The sequence below is a fragment of the Panthera leo genome, chromosome A2 (assembly GCF_018350215.1).
Source record: "Panthera leo isolate Ple1 chromosome A2, P.leo_Ple1_pat1.1, whole genome shotgun sequence".
NCBI lineage: Eukaryota > Metazoa > Chordata > Mammalia > Carnivora > Felidae > Panthera > Panthera leo.
The window spans coordinates 87,145,932-87,161,364 of record NC_056680.1 but is presented as its reverse complement, the minus strand read 5'-3'; the positions used below and the strand labels follow the sequence as shown (position 1 = coordinate 87,161,364).

The 15,433-nt window shown below is 34.6% G+C and overlaps 1 protein-coding gene across 6 annotated transcripts in view; it reads left to right on the top strand.

The window, feature by feature from the left end:
* Positions 1 to 15,433, top strand: part of SEMA3A (semaphorin 3A) — a 446,388-nt gene that overhangs the window by 416,187 nt on the left and 14,768 nt on the right. For all 6 annotated transcript variants that reach the window (XM_042916651.1, XM_042916638.1, XM_042916644.1 and 3 more), the window contains 3 exons: positions 2,960 to 3,001; positions 7,594 to 7,751; positions 11,362 to 11,429. In XM_042916651.1, the coding sequence (XP_042772585.1) occupies positions 2,960 to 3,001; positions 7,594 to 7,751; positions 11,362 to 11,429 (268 nt within the window). The remainder of the gene's footprint in view (positions 1 to 2,959; positions 3,002 to 7,593; positions 7,752 to 11,361; positions 11,430 to 15,433) is intronic.

Genomic DNA, 15,433 nt, shown 5'->3' with positions numbered 1-15,433 from the left:
ACAGATGAGGAATGGCTGAAGGACGAGAAGACTGTGAAAGAGGCTAAGAATAAATAGTGGAGCTGTAACGCATTGGGCTCCTGGGTGGCTCAGTGGGTTGGGTGTCAACTCTGCATTTCATCTCAGGTCATGATCCCAGGTTTGTGGGATCAAGCCCCACATCCATCCAGCTCCGAACTGAGCCTGGAATCTGCTTAAGATTCTCTCTCTTTCCCTCTGTTCCCTCTGCCCTTCTTCCCACTTTGCTGCCACTTTGCTCATGCTCTCTCGCTCTTAAAAAAAAAAAAAAAGAGAGAGAGAGAGTTCCAAGGCATAATGAAATTTAATAGAGGAAGCAGTCAAAAAGAAATGAGCGGTCAATAGTGCCATGTCAAACAAAAAAAGTCCAGTAATAATAATATAGACTGAAAGTGTTCATTCACTAATACAGCTCATTAGTGATTTCTGCTTCTAAGAATCATAGGCCACCTCCCCAGGGGCGGGGATAGCCTCAGTGTGCTGAGAAATGAGTAACACTGAATGGGACATGAACAACACAATACATATTTTTAAAGATTTTTCAGGTTAACTTAAAAGATTAAGGAAAGACCTTTTTAAAAGATGCCTATCTTTATTTCAGACAAATTAAGTGGAAGGAACAGAATGTACTGGGGAAAGTGGAAGAGATAGAAAGGAACTGGAGAATTTAGTAGAGCATTAATTCATTTATTCATTCACTAACTCATTAATTCATTCATTTAACAGATTTTGTTGAGAACTTACAAATACCAGAAACAATCCCAGGTGCTAGGAATGTGGCAGTGAATGAAACAACCAAAACCCCTGTCCTAAATTCCAGTGAGGGGCAGGGGGTAGTGAGGGGTGAGTTGTGGAGACAAACTAGAAAAAGAAATAAGAGATGCCTCCCCTGTCCCTCCTTATATCCTGCTATCCTTACCTCCAACACAGCCTCACTGTGTGCCCCAGGACTTCTCTGACAGCAGGCAAAAGGACAGGAGTCACAACTGGAAGTATGGGAGATTTAACACCCCTGTGGGCATCTAATGAGTAATGGAATGAATCAGTTGTTTTCTTGGTATGAATCTCAGTGGACAATTTTGAGAGTAATTGTCTGTTGTCTTCAGATTTTCCCTCAGTGGTGACTTCCATAACACATCTTTTTTTGACTTTTTCTCCTTCTTCTTAAACCTTAACTCCTCACTCCTACCCCCTACCTACAGATAAGAATTTACCTTAACACTACTTTCAGGTGTGACAGGAAATTCATAATACACAAGATAAATGTTATATTTATATCATATATATGTTATATACATAATATTTATATACACATAAATGTTGTATGTATATATATATATTTCCAGATTGTGATAAGCACAAGGGAAAAAACCAAAGCAAATAAAGAATATGAGCAGTGTGTGTGTGCCTGTGTGTGTGTATAAAAGAGAGAAGGAATGAGGGAGAAATTTGAATAAACACTGTGCACCAAGCACATTTGTAAAGTACTTTACATTTATTAACTCATTTAACCTTTTCTTCAATCCTACAAGGAAGATACCATCATACTCATTTTTCAGAGGCGAAAACTGAATTACAAAGAGGTTACATACATCCCCTGGTATCAAACTTTTGGCCAGGTTTGCGTTACTATTTGAGTCTATGCAGTTTGGCATCAGAATCCAACTCTTTACACTTTGTTCAGGGTCCTACATAGTGAGGCCTTTTAAGATTATTCTCCCACCTGTGCCTCTTTTTTCTTTCTCATCAGCCACCTCTGAAACCCCTAAGCAATATCGTTCTTAGTGTTTAGTTTGTCATTGATGAAAGATACGATGGAGTACAGTTCAATGAAAGTAAATCAGAGAGAATATAAGCAATTATGTTCAGGTTGTTGGTGGTCTAAGTTAACCAAAGAAAGTTATTTTTTACAGCAATTATCTGTGTTCATGGTAGGCTTCAGTAGAACACTTAACAAATATATTGGTGGTCAATACTTCCCTAGTTATCATTTTTCTAGATTAGCCTGTTGATAGAAATCGAAGAGATCTTATGCTCTGACAAAAATGTACAGTGTAGGCCTTCATACAATAAGCAGTCAGTTTGAAAAAATAAATGTTAAAAAAAAGTTTTTTTTTTTAAATAAGCAGTCATTTTGATAATAATAAAATAATCTTATTCTACCTGAGCTCTCACAGTCCTTGACAGCTGGAAATGCCTAATACTATCAGCTTGTCAGTGGTGTTATTAGGAGCTGGCCTGGCACTCACAGGCCAGTGTTCTCCATGTGAGCATATACATTCTCACAGAACACCAGCATCCTACAGGGCTACTCTGAAGCCGTGATGAATCAAGAAAAAAGCAAGACTATTCTGTAATCACGTCTGAAAACAGATCAGAGTGTAACCATTTCCCAAACCACAAAAAATGATCAAATATCCCCCTATCCTGCTTATATGAGTAATTGCTACTTCTTCATTAAGTACTGCTCTAGCTTCATTCTGTTTTTCCTTCTTCCTAAATAAGATGTACAAAGAGACCTAATCATACAGTTACCTGTGCTCTCTGCAGCATCCCATGCAGAGCAAACCCCACTTCCTTGAGTTGTCCCTCAAATCAACTAACAAGTGCCCAAGACATAGGCGTCCTTTCTAATACTCTCTTGCTGGGCAGTCCTGTAGTTTCCCTTACTGCAGTGAGCAGTAACCCAACTTGATCAACTATGAGTATGTTACTGATAATCTTAGACTGGAGGACATTAACATGCCTATGTTGTCTGCTCCACACATTTAATGTTCATCTTTGCCGTTTCCTTCATGTATCTTATTTCCCAATTATATTGCTTCTTGTAGGCACTGGAGTGAACTCTCTGAGAGCTAATGTTGGTGTTCTATGTTAATTAATATTAATAAATGACTTTTCCAATTGACCAAGCAGTTCACATTTTCTTTCTCTTCTTCAGGAGCCAACTACTATTTCAGCAATGGAGCTTTCCACTAAGCAGGTACTATTGTTACGTATTACAGTCAATATTCTATATTTTGTTAATTTTGTGTTTCAAATCGATAAACATTTATGATTCAGCACATTTTACAGATTTATTAACAATAGTTGCAAAAAAGAGAAAAGAAAGAAAGCTTACAATAAGCTAGTAGAATGAAAATGAAAGATAATTTTCATTGTCCCATGATTTTGACCCTTCTCACATTCCTATACATATATTTCTTTAGATCATTATTTGTTGCAGATTTTCATTTATAGCATTTACTTTTGGGGGATTATAATATAATTTGCTTAATAATTATTTTAATCTATCCTTAAAAATGGCATTGGTGGATATTTCAGGCTATAAATAAGTTTATAATTTCATTTAATCTGCATGTATAAACAAATACATTTTACAAACTAATAAGTTGATGCACTGGACTGTATATGTTTGCTAGATCTTAACTCAAAAGTTCATTTTATTTTTTCAGCAGTATTGTGTGCTAGAAAAAACATTTAGTTTGGCTACATATAAAAGGAAAACACCAAAACAGTCACTGCCAAATGATGTTATTAAACTCCATGAATTCAGAAGTTAAGGGTAGCATGTTAATAGTCTTTGGATTCACATTGAATGAATGCTTTGGCAAGACACTTAAGAAACACAAATGACTTCTAATGCTAAATTATATGTACAAAAACAAATATAATTTTAACTTCTAGTAAATTATCTTTCCCCCATAGATGTCGTATACCCTTTCTATTCAGTGTATCAGTGGTAACTTCAAAAAAACAAAAACAAACAAAACACACACATACACACACAAACAGAAAAACAAAAAAGGCTTGGATACTGGGTTGGAATTAATTATTAAATAACCTAGCAGAAAAAGCTAGAATGGAGTAGGAAGTCCTTCACTGACTGTTCTGAAAACCTGTATACAAAATTGTTAAATATGAGAATCATTCAGCTAATCTTAGTCCTGAATCATTTACATGTTTTATCTCTGACTGTGCATTATCCCTTTTACAAGACACTAAAATACTGTGCCATTAAAACTCAGCGTATATCCTTTCCACACTTACATATCAAAATAGATTGATAATCTCTGAGATATTTAGAGAAACTCAGAGTGCAGATATTATTGACCTGATACTGTTATCTTACACTTCACAAGTATGTGTTCACCTGTTCTTGCAATCTCAAAACTGTCAAATGTTGGCAAGGAAATCCGGGGATTTCCAGAATGGAAGCTAGATTGGGATATTCTTCATTTAATGATTTTTTCAATTATTTGTTTGTTCTCTACTTGGCTTCATAGCTGATCTTAATTACACTACCTATAATTTTATAAAATATTTCTTTTTATTTAAGTATTTTTTAAGTACTTTAAGAATTGCCTATTAAATGCAACACATTTCACACACACGCGCACACACACACACACACACAAACACACACCTAAAACACCAAAATACTGTGTTTAAAATACCATGATACAAGAAGAGTATTCCTAGCCTTCATTTTCGATTATTGGAAGTTTGATTGCATTCAGATGTGAATCAGTTTTACTCATGCTCACAGAAACTTTAAAAGTGAGCCAGTAGTTTCAAGAGGGGCAAGCAGTGTTGCAACCAATTTTCTGGATAAATAGATTCATCGCCTGCTTATGACCCGAAACTTGTTAAGGAGGATAGTGAGAAAGCCTGTGGTGATGTTAAATTGGGCAGAAAAAGCACATCAGGGTACTTGCTAGTGACTGGATTATGCTCACTGGGGCCTGCAAGCCTCCTCTATATTTCACTTAGATAGCGTGATTAATTTTGCAGTTCTTTAATAGTACTGCAGAATACTTGTAAAATGAAAATGAGACTCAAGTTGTATTTAATTTGGGGCATTTTACCACACTTGAAGTTTTCATTACAGTAATTTTTGGTTTTCTCTTCTTCCCATGTGTTATTTCTCTGGTTTTCTCCTAAAGGGATATGACAGATTTAGATACTGTTATTTACATAATAACTCCTTTCCAAATCAAATGTCATAATCTTAAAATTTTGCAAGTATGAATTTGCTTATGCTCCTTAAGAGCTATTGACCAAACATAGAGACCTTTTGATTTGATATGCCCAACTTAATCAGTAGCTTTTTAAATAGTTCCGACCACAGTACGGGGGTCAGCAAGTCCACATTCACCAGTGCCAATCATGGTAGTGGATATTGCTGCTCCATTTTAACTAATTTAATTGCTGAGATGTTACAAGTTTATTCATTTTTTTTATTGATTTGAGATTGCTTGCCTTCAATACAATCTAAGTCTGTTTGGTTTTTTGTTTTGTTTTGTTTTGTTTTTTCAATGATTTTGGAAGAGAGATATAAAGGACAGGAAGGGAAAAGAAGTTCCTTCCATTAGTTCTTTGTTCATATTTTTCAAATCATGGTCAACTGTTGTCACATTCTGTCTCTGTAGATGCTTTAAGAGAAGTACAAATCAATCTAATTTTTTCTCAACAAAAAACTTAACAATACTTCATCTTTTCCTCCCAAGGACTTCAACTACTGCTTCTTAATTAGCCATGGTTTGTAGGATCTTTCAGTGCAATAATAAAAGATGAATATAATAAGAAGTTGAGCATCCAGGGGCGCCTGGGTGGCTCAGTCGGTTGAGCATCCTACTTTGGCTCAGGTCATGATCTCACCCCGTCTGTGGGTTCGAGCCCCGCGTCCGGCTCTGTGCTGACAGCTCAGAGCCTGGAGCCTGCTTCAGACATGTGTCTCCCTCTGTCTCTGCCCCTCCCCTGCTCATGCTCTGTCTCTCTTTCTGTCAGAAATAAAACAAACATTAAAAAAAAAAAGTTGAGCATCCACAGTATATACTGTATTCTATACGCTATCCTGTACTAGAATATTGATACAAATTGTCTTCACTACTGGAAGGGAAGAAGCAATATGCATCAGCATAACGGTTTTAATAATGGTTTAGTTTTTATTGTATTACATTCTCCCTCTTACTCCCCTATCTTTTGTTAAGATATAAGTTAGTTGGTTGGCTTTAAGCACAGAATTATTTTCTATGTAAGCACTTTTTATAACCCTAGTCACTTCATAGATTCTAGTAGATATATCAATCTTCATTCAGTTTATGTTTATTTATATGTGTGGTTCATCTTTGAATGTCCTTTGTAAATGCAATTTTAATTATATCCATTGCTATCAGGAAATTTGTAATATTTAAAAAAAATATTTTAATGTTTATTTCTGAAACAGAGACAGAGCATGAGTGGGGGAGGGGCAGAGCCACCCAGGCACCCCAGGAAATGTGTAATATTAAAAGAGCTCACCATGTTTCAGAAACCAGTTTTTCTATAACATCTTTTTCCTTTATGTAGTGGGGAAACTAAAATACACTTTTGAGGTCTTTTCCATGTGTACTGTTACATCAACCAGTATTTATACAACTTTTATTTAAGGCTTACGATAATCATTCAGTCCTTTAGTGCAATAAAAGCGAGCTATAATACTGATTACAGTAAAATGTGGAGAAATCACAAAACAATCTTATTTGTATTTTATTTTGTATGTACATACATTTGCAACATTTTTTAAATGCTACATTGGGTAAACTTTGTTAAAGGCACTTTAAAAATTGTGCTGAATCCTGAATTAGTTGCTACCAGAAAGTTTTTCTGTGTATTTTACTTCATTTGGTAATTGTAAATTCACTGAGCACAATGACATTGTAGAATGTCTGATCTGGACGTATATTTAAAGATCTAGTGAAATATGCCAATTTTGTGAATAAGGAAGTTAAGTCTTAGAAAAATGAGAGGAATGGCTCAGGATTACACAGAGAATTATTATAAGCAAGATCTAGAGTCCAGCCACCTTGATGCCCAGTAGAGCACTTTGGCCATAGCCCCTGAGCTTTCTGTTGAAGTTTACTGCACCAGCCAGAGTGCACTTGATATTGCCCATTTGATGATCTTTCCAGTGAGAAGAAATTTAGTAGTTTTGTTTAAAGTAATCGTCCTGGAGATTGTGCAAGGACAAGACAGCTGACCAATGAAAATTCTCACAAATGCAAGCACAAAAACCTTGCCATACCCCTTCTTATAGAAGGGCAGACTACATCACAAGCAATGTAATAGCAGCACCCAAGAGTCAGAAGAGTCAAATGATCCCTGGGTCAACACCAACCAGAATACATGGCACTGTAGATACACTGATTAATCAAAATTAGAAACAGTAAAAGTAAAAACAAACTTTCTAAGGACAAAACCCTGGACGTTTGAAACTTATATTATTCAGTGTCTTATTTAAATTTTTATTTTTATTGAAATATAATTGATATATAACCATTACTGTCTTCCCTTGGTTTTATACTTTAAAATACACCTGTTTGAGTCAAGTATGGAGATTTTGATCTTGATCTTTTTAAAATGGTCATATTATCTGCCAGGCCAATAGTGACAAAATTGCCAATAATGGGATTTTTTTAAAACCCACTAGTAAAAATGTCTTCTTGATGTATATGGGTAATTTTTTTTTTTTTTTAAGAAAAAAGATTTTAAAAAACAGGATCGTTTTGTCATCACAGTAAACTCTCTTCACAGCAACAACTCTATATTGGTTCCACCACGGGGGTTGCCCAGCTCCCTCTACACCGATGCGATATTTATGGGAAAGCGTGTGCGGAGTGCTGCCTTGCCCGAGACCCTTACTGTGCCTGGGATGGCTCTTCATGCTCTCGCTATTTTCCCACTGCAAAGAGGTAGGAGAAGTATTAGATATAAATAGACTTTTCTTACCTGATTCCATTTTTAACAGCTTTCTGCATATAAGTACATCACATTTTTCTGATGAATGAAGAGTATCACATAATTCTGATGAATTATTGGAGTTTTGGAGTTTCTTCCCCTTACGTAGTTAAAACAGTCAGAAGAATGTGTATAATTATAGCTCGGTACTAAATATAAGGGAACGTATGGTTTTAATAAATTACTGAGGGAAATCTAAAACATTACAATACTATCCTTGAATGTTGACACTTGCAAATTAGAAAGTTTTGCAACTTCATTTTATACAGGCGGAAAAGGGAGGGCCAAAACCACAGAGGAAGTCAGAATCAGAATCTACACTGGACCTTGTGCCTTTTGGCCAAAATGCTCTGCTCCAAAAATGCTCTTCTTTTTCTATCTAGCAACATTCTATCCTGGTTTTAGATTTTAATAAGGCAGTTTCTGTCCTTGGATGAATGGAAAATTTGCAACAAAAATAATTTATTTACTTTTAGCCTCCTAGTACACAGGGACTCAACTTTAAAGTCAAAAAATTTTCCTAGTTTTAAAGATAACACATTTTTGTATAATGATTAATTAGCATCAAATTATATCTTTCTTTAGCCCCAAATATATATTTATTTGACTCCCCCCAAATTTAAAGGCCACTGTATTATCATAGTATCATCTTGTATTTGTATTTGTTGAAATATAAAACCATATAATAAAATGGCTATTTATTAATATTTGTGTATGTATTACACAAATATTTTAAACACGCTCTTAATACTTAAAAGCATTATTTTTGCTTAATTCGAAGTTGCTAAGATATGCCTAGAAGTTACCTAAAACAATATGCCTAGAAAAAAAATAGCTGTAAGTTGTTGTCTGGGACATTAAGGGTATGTGATGTAGGAGTACTATTAACCTTCAGGGAACTCTTAGACACATCCTAAACGTTGTACGCAAAGTTAGTTTACTTCTGTTTGAAAAAATAAGAACACTTCCTTAATTTGACAAAATATTTATCTCAACATATTCTCTACTACTCACATAGGGATCCCTTTCTCTGTTAATTATTTACCAGTATTTAAGAAACAAGCAATGAAAGGTGAGAGTCGTATACCATATCTTGCTAATATAAGCCCAAAGCTTAGCAGTATGTACATCAACCTATTGAAACATAAAATAGAAATCAGAGTTATCAAGCCACTGCATTTTAGGAGCAATACAATTTATTTTATTTATTTATTTATTTTTTTTGCTATAGTTAACGTTTTACAAGAAGCTGTGATGTGGGTTTTTTTCACTGCTAGTCAGCTGTGTTCTTCAACATATGCATCATTTATAGTGTTTTGAAAAAAATTTAGGGGAAAGGAATAGCCCTAATGCCTACTGCCTACTTAAATCTTTTTTTTTTTAAGTTTATTGATTTATTTTGAGAGAGAGAGAGAGAGAGAGAGAGAGAGAGAGAGAAAACAGGGGAGAGGCAGAGACAGAATCCCAGACAGGCTCCATGCTGTCAGAGTGGAGACCAGCCCAGGGCTTGAACTCACAAACCGTGACATCATGACCTGAGCTAAAATCAAGAGTCGGACATTTAACTGACTGAGCCACCCAGGTGTCCCTACTTAAATGTTTTGATTACACACTTCAGATAACATTGGCTTTAGTATTAAATCATCTATAACTTAAATCTATCCTATAATCAGTCCATATAGATTAAAAGTTATCTTGTTAATATTATACGTAAATATAGTATTAGCTTATTCCATTTAATAAATAGAATTTTCTCAAGCCTTCAACATTCAGAATTAAGAGAACGTGTTTGTATTCTTTCATATACCAACTGATTTTGTTAGAAGTTTAAATCTAAAACAAACGTGTAGTGTGGAGGTAATGTGTTATAGAATGAAGAAACCATCGATAGTTTAATAAATAGCAATTTGCAGTTTTTATAGCACTAAAATTAAATTACTTAAGGTTGAACTTTTATGGTTCTTAAAATCAGTAAGATCTAGTGCTTTTAGTGTTGAAAAACATAAAAATTCAGATTTCAGTTAAAAATGAGTGTCATTTCCTTTCCATGTGGAAGTGTATATAACATTACCTAATTTAGTAATAATTCATTCAAATTTTAAGCTTTTTTAATAAGAAAGAAGTTAAAAATAAGAAAACTACATCTATAATAAGTTAAAAATCTGTACATTATTATATATTTGAAATATGTTTACCGCATACCTACAAATCCAGATTGAAGGAATTATCATTAACACGTTTTTTGTTGTGCCTTGAAGATTTTACTTAATCCAATTTCATGTGTCCTTGAAAAGGATGTTTAGAGGCCTCACAATTTATATATTCTTTGTGATGGCATTTTTCAAAAGCTTAAATGGCAGTAAAAAATGCCTTTCCAAATGCTTTGTGGTTCGTGTTTCACAAGTTCCCTTGTTGGCTCAATTTTGAAATGTGCAACATCTGTTTGATAGTCTCACCAATTCTACAAATAGAAATCTATAAATACTTTAGTCTTCTAAATTTATGAATACAGTAACAATTTCCATGTTTGCAGTTCTCATTGGCCTTTGTGAGAACTCTCTTCAGTGATGGTAACTAACTTTGCAACAGGACAATAATCATTAAAATCGACACAGAAAACAGTTGAGCAAGTGTCCCCAGTCTTTCTCATTCTGCTATGCGTAGCCAATCTCCATGTTTAGCCTCTTTCCCAAACTACACATCCTGCTTGCACCATGATGGCTGGAGACAACCTCCTTTTTCCCAGTCAACCACTAGCAAACGATAAAGAGGACCCCCAGAATGTGTAGCAACTAATGTGATCTGAGCAGCAGTATTTAGGAGAAATTTACTTATATAACAGATTTGGCTTTTATTTTAGAGGGAGGCCATCTTCTCTCTCACCTTCCTCCACAATATTTGTTATTGCACTCCTCCTTTTATTCATTTCACGGGTAAATTGGCTTGAAATCATAGCCCTATGATCATAAAAGAAATGTTTTATAAAAAAAATGATCGATACAGCGACCAAAAAGGAAAGTTAAAAACTAACTTAAAAGTAGAATTCGTAGAGTTGATGCTTTCAAATTTAACAAAAGTCTATTTGAGGAATTATGTGTAAGTATTAAGAGAAAGAACATAATCATGGAAATTTGAATTTTTAGGCTTACTCTCTAGTGATTAGAAAAAAGAAGTTTAATCCAGGTTATTGAAGAAATGGGTTACTATTCTATATTTTGTGCTTTTTCCTCAGAATTTAAGGTGCTAAGAATTTTAGAGTTTCCAGATGTTAGTATCTTATTGACTGACACACAGTAGCACAAAAGCATGAATCTTCTGTTATTACTTTGGAAGACTTCACTCCTTTGTTAGTACATTTGTGTACTGTTTCACATTTTGATCACCTGGAGACATGCTCCCACAGGTGTAATGAGCTGCTTTTAAAAAATTCTTTAGTCAGATGTAGATTTGTCTCTTCCATTAAGCTCCGGAAGTTCTTTGATTTTTTATTCTTCTTAATCCCTGTGACAAATTCCCAAGAAGGAATAAGGATGCCATAATACCTTTTAAATGTAATTGTTTTAGACGCACAAGACGACAAGATATAAGAAATGGAGACCCATTGACTCATTGTTCAGACTTACAACACCATGGTAAGTTACAACACTTTCATTTTTCAACCTGCTAACATTAGGCTAAAATCGTAAGCAATAGTGCATACCCACACGTGGGCATGCAGGGCACACACCTGTGCCAGCATACTTAAGGAAATGCAACTGAAGAGAAAGGAAATCTAGAAGAAAGAAAATTCTAAAGAATGCTAAGTAGTGAATTATATTTTATTATTGCAGTTATGACAGATTCAAGTTTGAGACCCTTACAAGACTTAAATATCAATTTTCTCATATTAACAAAAAGAAGCCAGTTTAAGTACATGCTTTGATAATAATAGCAACACGAGAGCATTAGGCAACAGAAATATTCATTTAAGTATATTGAAGAAGAAAGTACAGTCTTAAAATAAGCCATGGAAATCATTCATTAATATGCTGATGACATAGACCCACTGTATTGTTACTGGGTACCCTAGCTGAGTAGAAGGTAATTCAGCTACCTTCCCACTCATTTACCAGTAGGATATTTCTTTGAACTGGGGATTTTGGATTGTTTCATTTTATGCTTCCTAAAAGATTTCAAGTCCTATTTAATGTTAAGTAGCTTATTTAATGCTGGGATATGAACCAAACTTCCTTTAAAATGCAACAAAATTGTAGTATATCTCACTCCCCCCACTTCAACCCTTTACAAAAACAATAATGAGACTGTGCTTCCCTCTGCTGGGAAAATTTATCAATGACATCACTACTAGCAAAAATAGTTAAAAATAGCTGAAATGTAAAATGTAAATATTTTGCATGGAATTGAATATAATTACCCTATTCACATTTTTGGTGCCTTTTTACATTAATCTTAAAGGAAGGTCTCATATTTTTATCAATTAACTTAGATTTGATCCACTAATTCTGTGTATGCAATATTCATGTTTCATGAATGTTAAGAAAGAAAACACACTGCACAAATAACCCCAGCAGGCATTCTAAGACCTAGCTACCTTCTGAAAGTCAGATCCTCCTTTTGTGTACCCTGTATGTGCTTGTATCTTATTCGGGAATGGTCACAGGGTTTTGTGGGGATGCCAATACCAGGAGACAGGTAGCCACAAAATGAGCCTATAGTTAAGGTCCATTTTGCTTGCACGATTTCTTGCCAAGGGCATTACTATCTGTTATTGTTCTCATTATAAAGAAAAAAAGACACCACTACATTGGACAAAATGTGATTTTTTATATGTCTTTATACAGCTAGAGTACATTATGGACATATTCTTCTTAAATTTTTCAAACAGCATTTTTCAGTTAGACAACAAAACATTCACTAGTTTTCCATTAATCTGTTTCATGTAAAAATATTATAATCATCACCATTTAAGCAGTGAGGTATTATAAAGTATGCATTACATTAAAGAATCTTTTTGCTTAGATATGGAAAAGCTAATGATAACTACAAGTAAAGGAAACAAGATGATGTAACTAGAGCTTATTTCTAATCAGACTTTAATCTCCACATCAATATGGACTTTGTTATTTTGCTCACTCACATTTCTGGGGTTATAACAAAATGCAATATCATGAATATTGTAGATATTTAACAAACTTTTGTTGAATGAATAAACTAAATATTTGAAGCTATAGCAAAGCTACTTACCTTACTGTTTTTGGTTTTCAGTAGAGATTTTAACTAAATAGCATCTATTATTTATCATTAATATGATTTAACAATACATTGCTATTAACATACGTTAATGTTAACACCATCATATTTAAAAATAGACCTCTCTTAAGAAACCATTATCAACCAGTCAGTTAATAAATAATCATTATACACTACTACATGTAGGATAATATGCTATGTTTTGAAGTTTGCTGGAGAATTACTGATAAATCCACTTGTTTAATAATCTAATTCCTTCATAGACCCAGTTGATATTTCTTCAAAATAACATATATGTTGGAGTCACGAGCTTATGTATGTGTATATATATATACACATACATATATATATATATACACATACATATATATATATATATACACATACATATATATGTATATACGTATATATAGAGAGAGTGATGAGCTTATAAAAATTGGGAATATAGAATTGCTTAGCTATAGAAAGTAAAGTTAATGTGAATCATTTTTTTCTTTTGATACTTCATTCAAAATAGGTACCATAGAGAAGAAAGGGAATTGCTGTGGTTCAGTGTCACTGGGTGTGTGTGTGTGTGTGGGTGGGTGGGTGGGTGTGTGTGTGTGGGGGTGGGTGTGTGTATGTGTGTAAAACCAATGCTATGTAGATGTTTGTGATATATGGTAAAATAGTCCAAGAAGCTCAAGCAGCCCTGCAGAAATAAAACATTCCCTTTTTGAAGGCCTCTTTATTTCTTGTCTGCTTGTATTTCTCATTAACCAAACATAAAAATTATACACCATAGATTACAGTAAATTTCAAATGTTTGAAGACTAAGTCAGGCATTCTCATATGGCCAAGCTGAGTCTGACCATTAGGAACCAGTGCATTATCTTAGAATAGGTGATGTCAATATTTGAAAGTAAAATGGGGAAAAACCCATAGCCCAGCCCTATTAAATCATGTATGTTGTCTTGCTAGTGTCACATCTCACATTGAATAAAATATATGTGCTCATATGGAAATATATAAAGATATGAGATGTTTTCCCGGAAAGCTGCTAAGCAACTTGAAGCCAAATTACACACTTCAGAACAATCAGTTCCAGCTGTAATGGTAAACATTCTGTAACACTCTATATTTTACATATCCTGAGGTTTTAATAGAGAAACTATATAAAATAACTCAGCATTAAGGTGGAAGAAGTTTCACTCTCAATGAAACCTTTAACACTCACTTAGCTCTTTGCTCTCTCTTGTGTAAAGTCAGCACCAGTGGTGAGCTGGCCTAGGTGTAACATAGAAAAATCCAGCTCCATTTCCCCTTAACCTAGCATACTCTATTCCATCGCTGGTGGCCGTTCATCTAGGGAACTTTTAGTATAAAACCCTAAATATATATGTGCTGGCAGATCTGCTTGTCTTCTCACTCATACCTCGTACAGAATGCTGAAGAAAAACTTCAGGTTGTTTCCAGTATGCTCCCTTCCCTAAAATAACTTGTGCACAAAATTGGAGCTTGTCTGACTTTGCCATCCAAGAGCATGAGTGGCAGAGTCAATTTACCATTCTACCTTCTTTACTAAACAAGAATAAGCCATACTGTGATCTACATGGCCAGAAAGGAAAAACCATAAGTAACATTTTTAAAAATTAAAAATTAACATCATCTTAGATTTTTGAATCTTTGAAATACTTTACGCCCTAACTTTAGTCCAGTGCCACTGTTGAATTTCACTTTGTGATAGTTCTCTTGGCTGTTCTACGTATGTGCATTTCCCTTCTAGCTTCCCGTGGTAAAACATCCACAGAATTCAGTCTTCTTCATTATATTTGCAACTGGTTCAAGTCAGCTTGTGTCTTGGTTGACATCAGCATTGTTCTAAAATTTCATAAAATATCTTTGGCAGTGTCATCTTTATGGTCCACAATGCTGTAAATTTAGTGTTTTGTACCAAAGCTAATCTGGTCTGTGTTGTGGCTTCTTTTATACACATAGAAAGCCCAACTGAATCTGAGCATTTAGGCCCAAGAGAGGCCTCAGAATTTGATAGATGAGTATGACGTCAGCCCTAAAAACAACAACAACAAAAAAAACTTTAATGAATTACCAAATTATATCAAGTCTACGATGTCAGTGAATGTTGAGGCACCATTTTTTGAGGACTGCTAAGAAAGAAAAACTGCCCAAAATGGAGAATGTGATAGTGGTGCCAGCATCAAGCCAGTTGGCAGTGTTTCAGTATTAGTGAAGAGAGAAATAAACTCCCATGCAGAAGACGCAAGGACATTTGCCTGTTTCAGCTGTAATCACGGGTAGTGGAAAAGAGGCAAAACCACTTCTTGAACCCCACTACGGTACTCATGAAGGTTTACTTTCTGAGTCCCACCAGCAGTGTGGAAGAAAA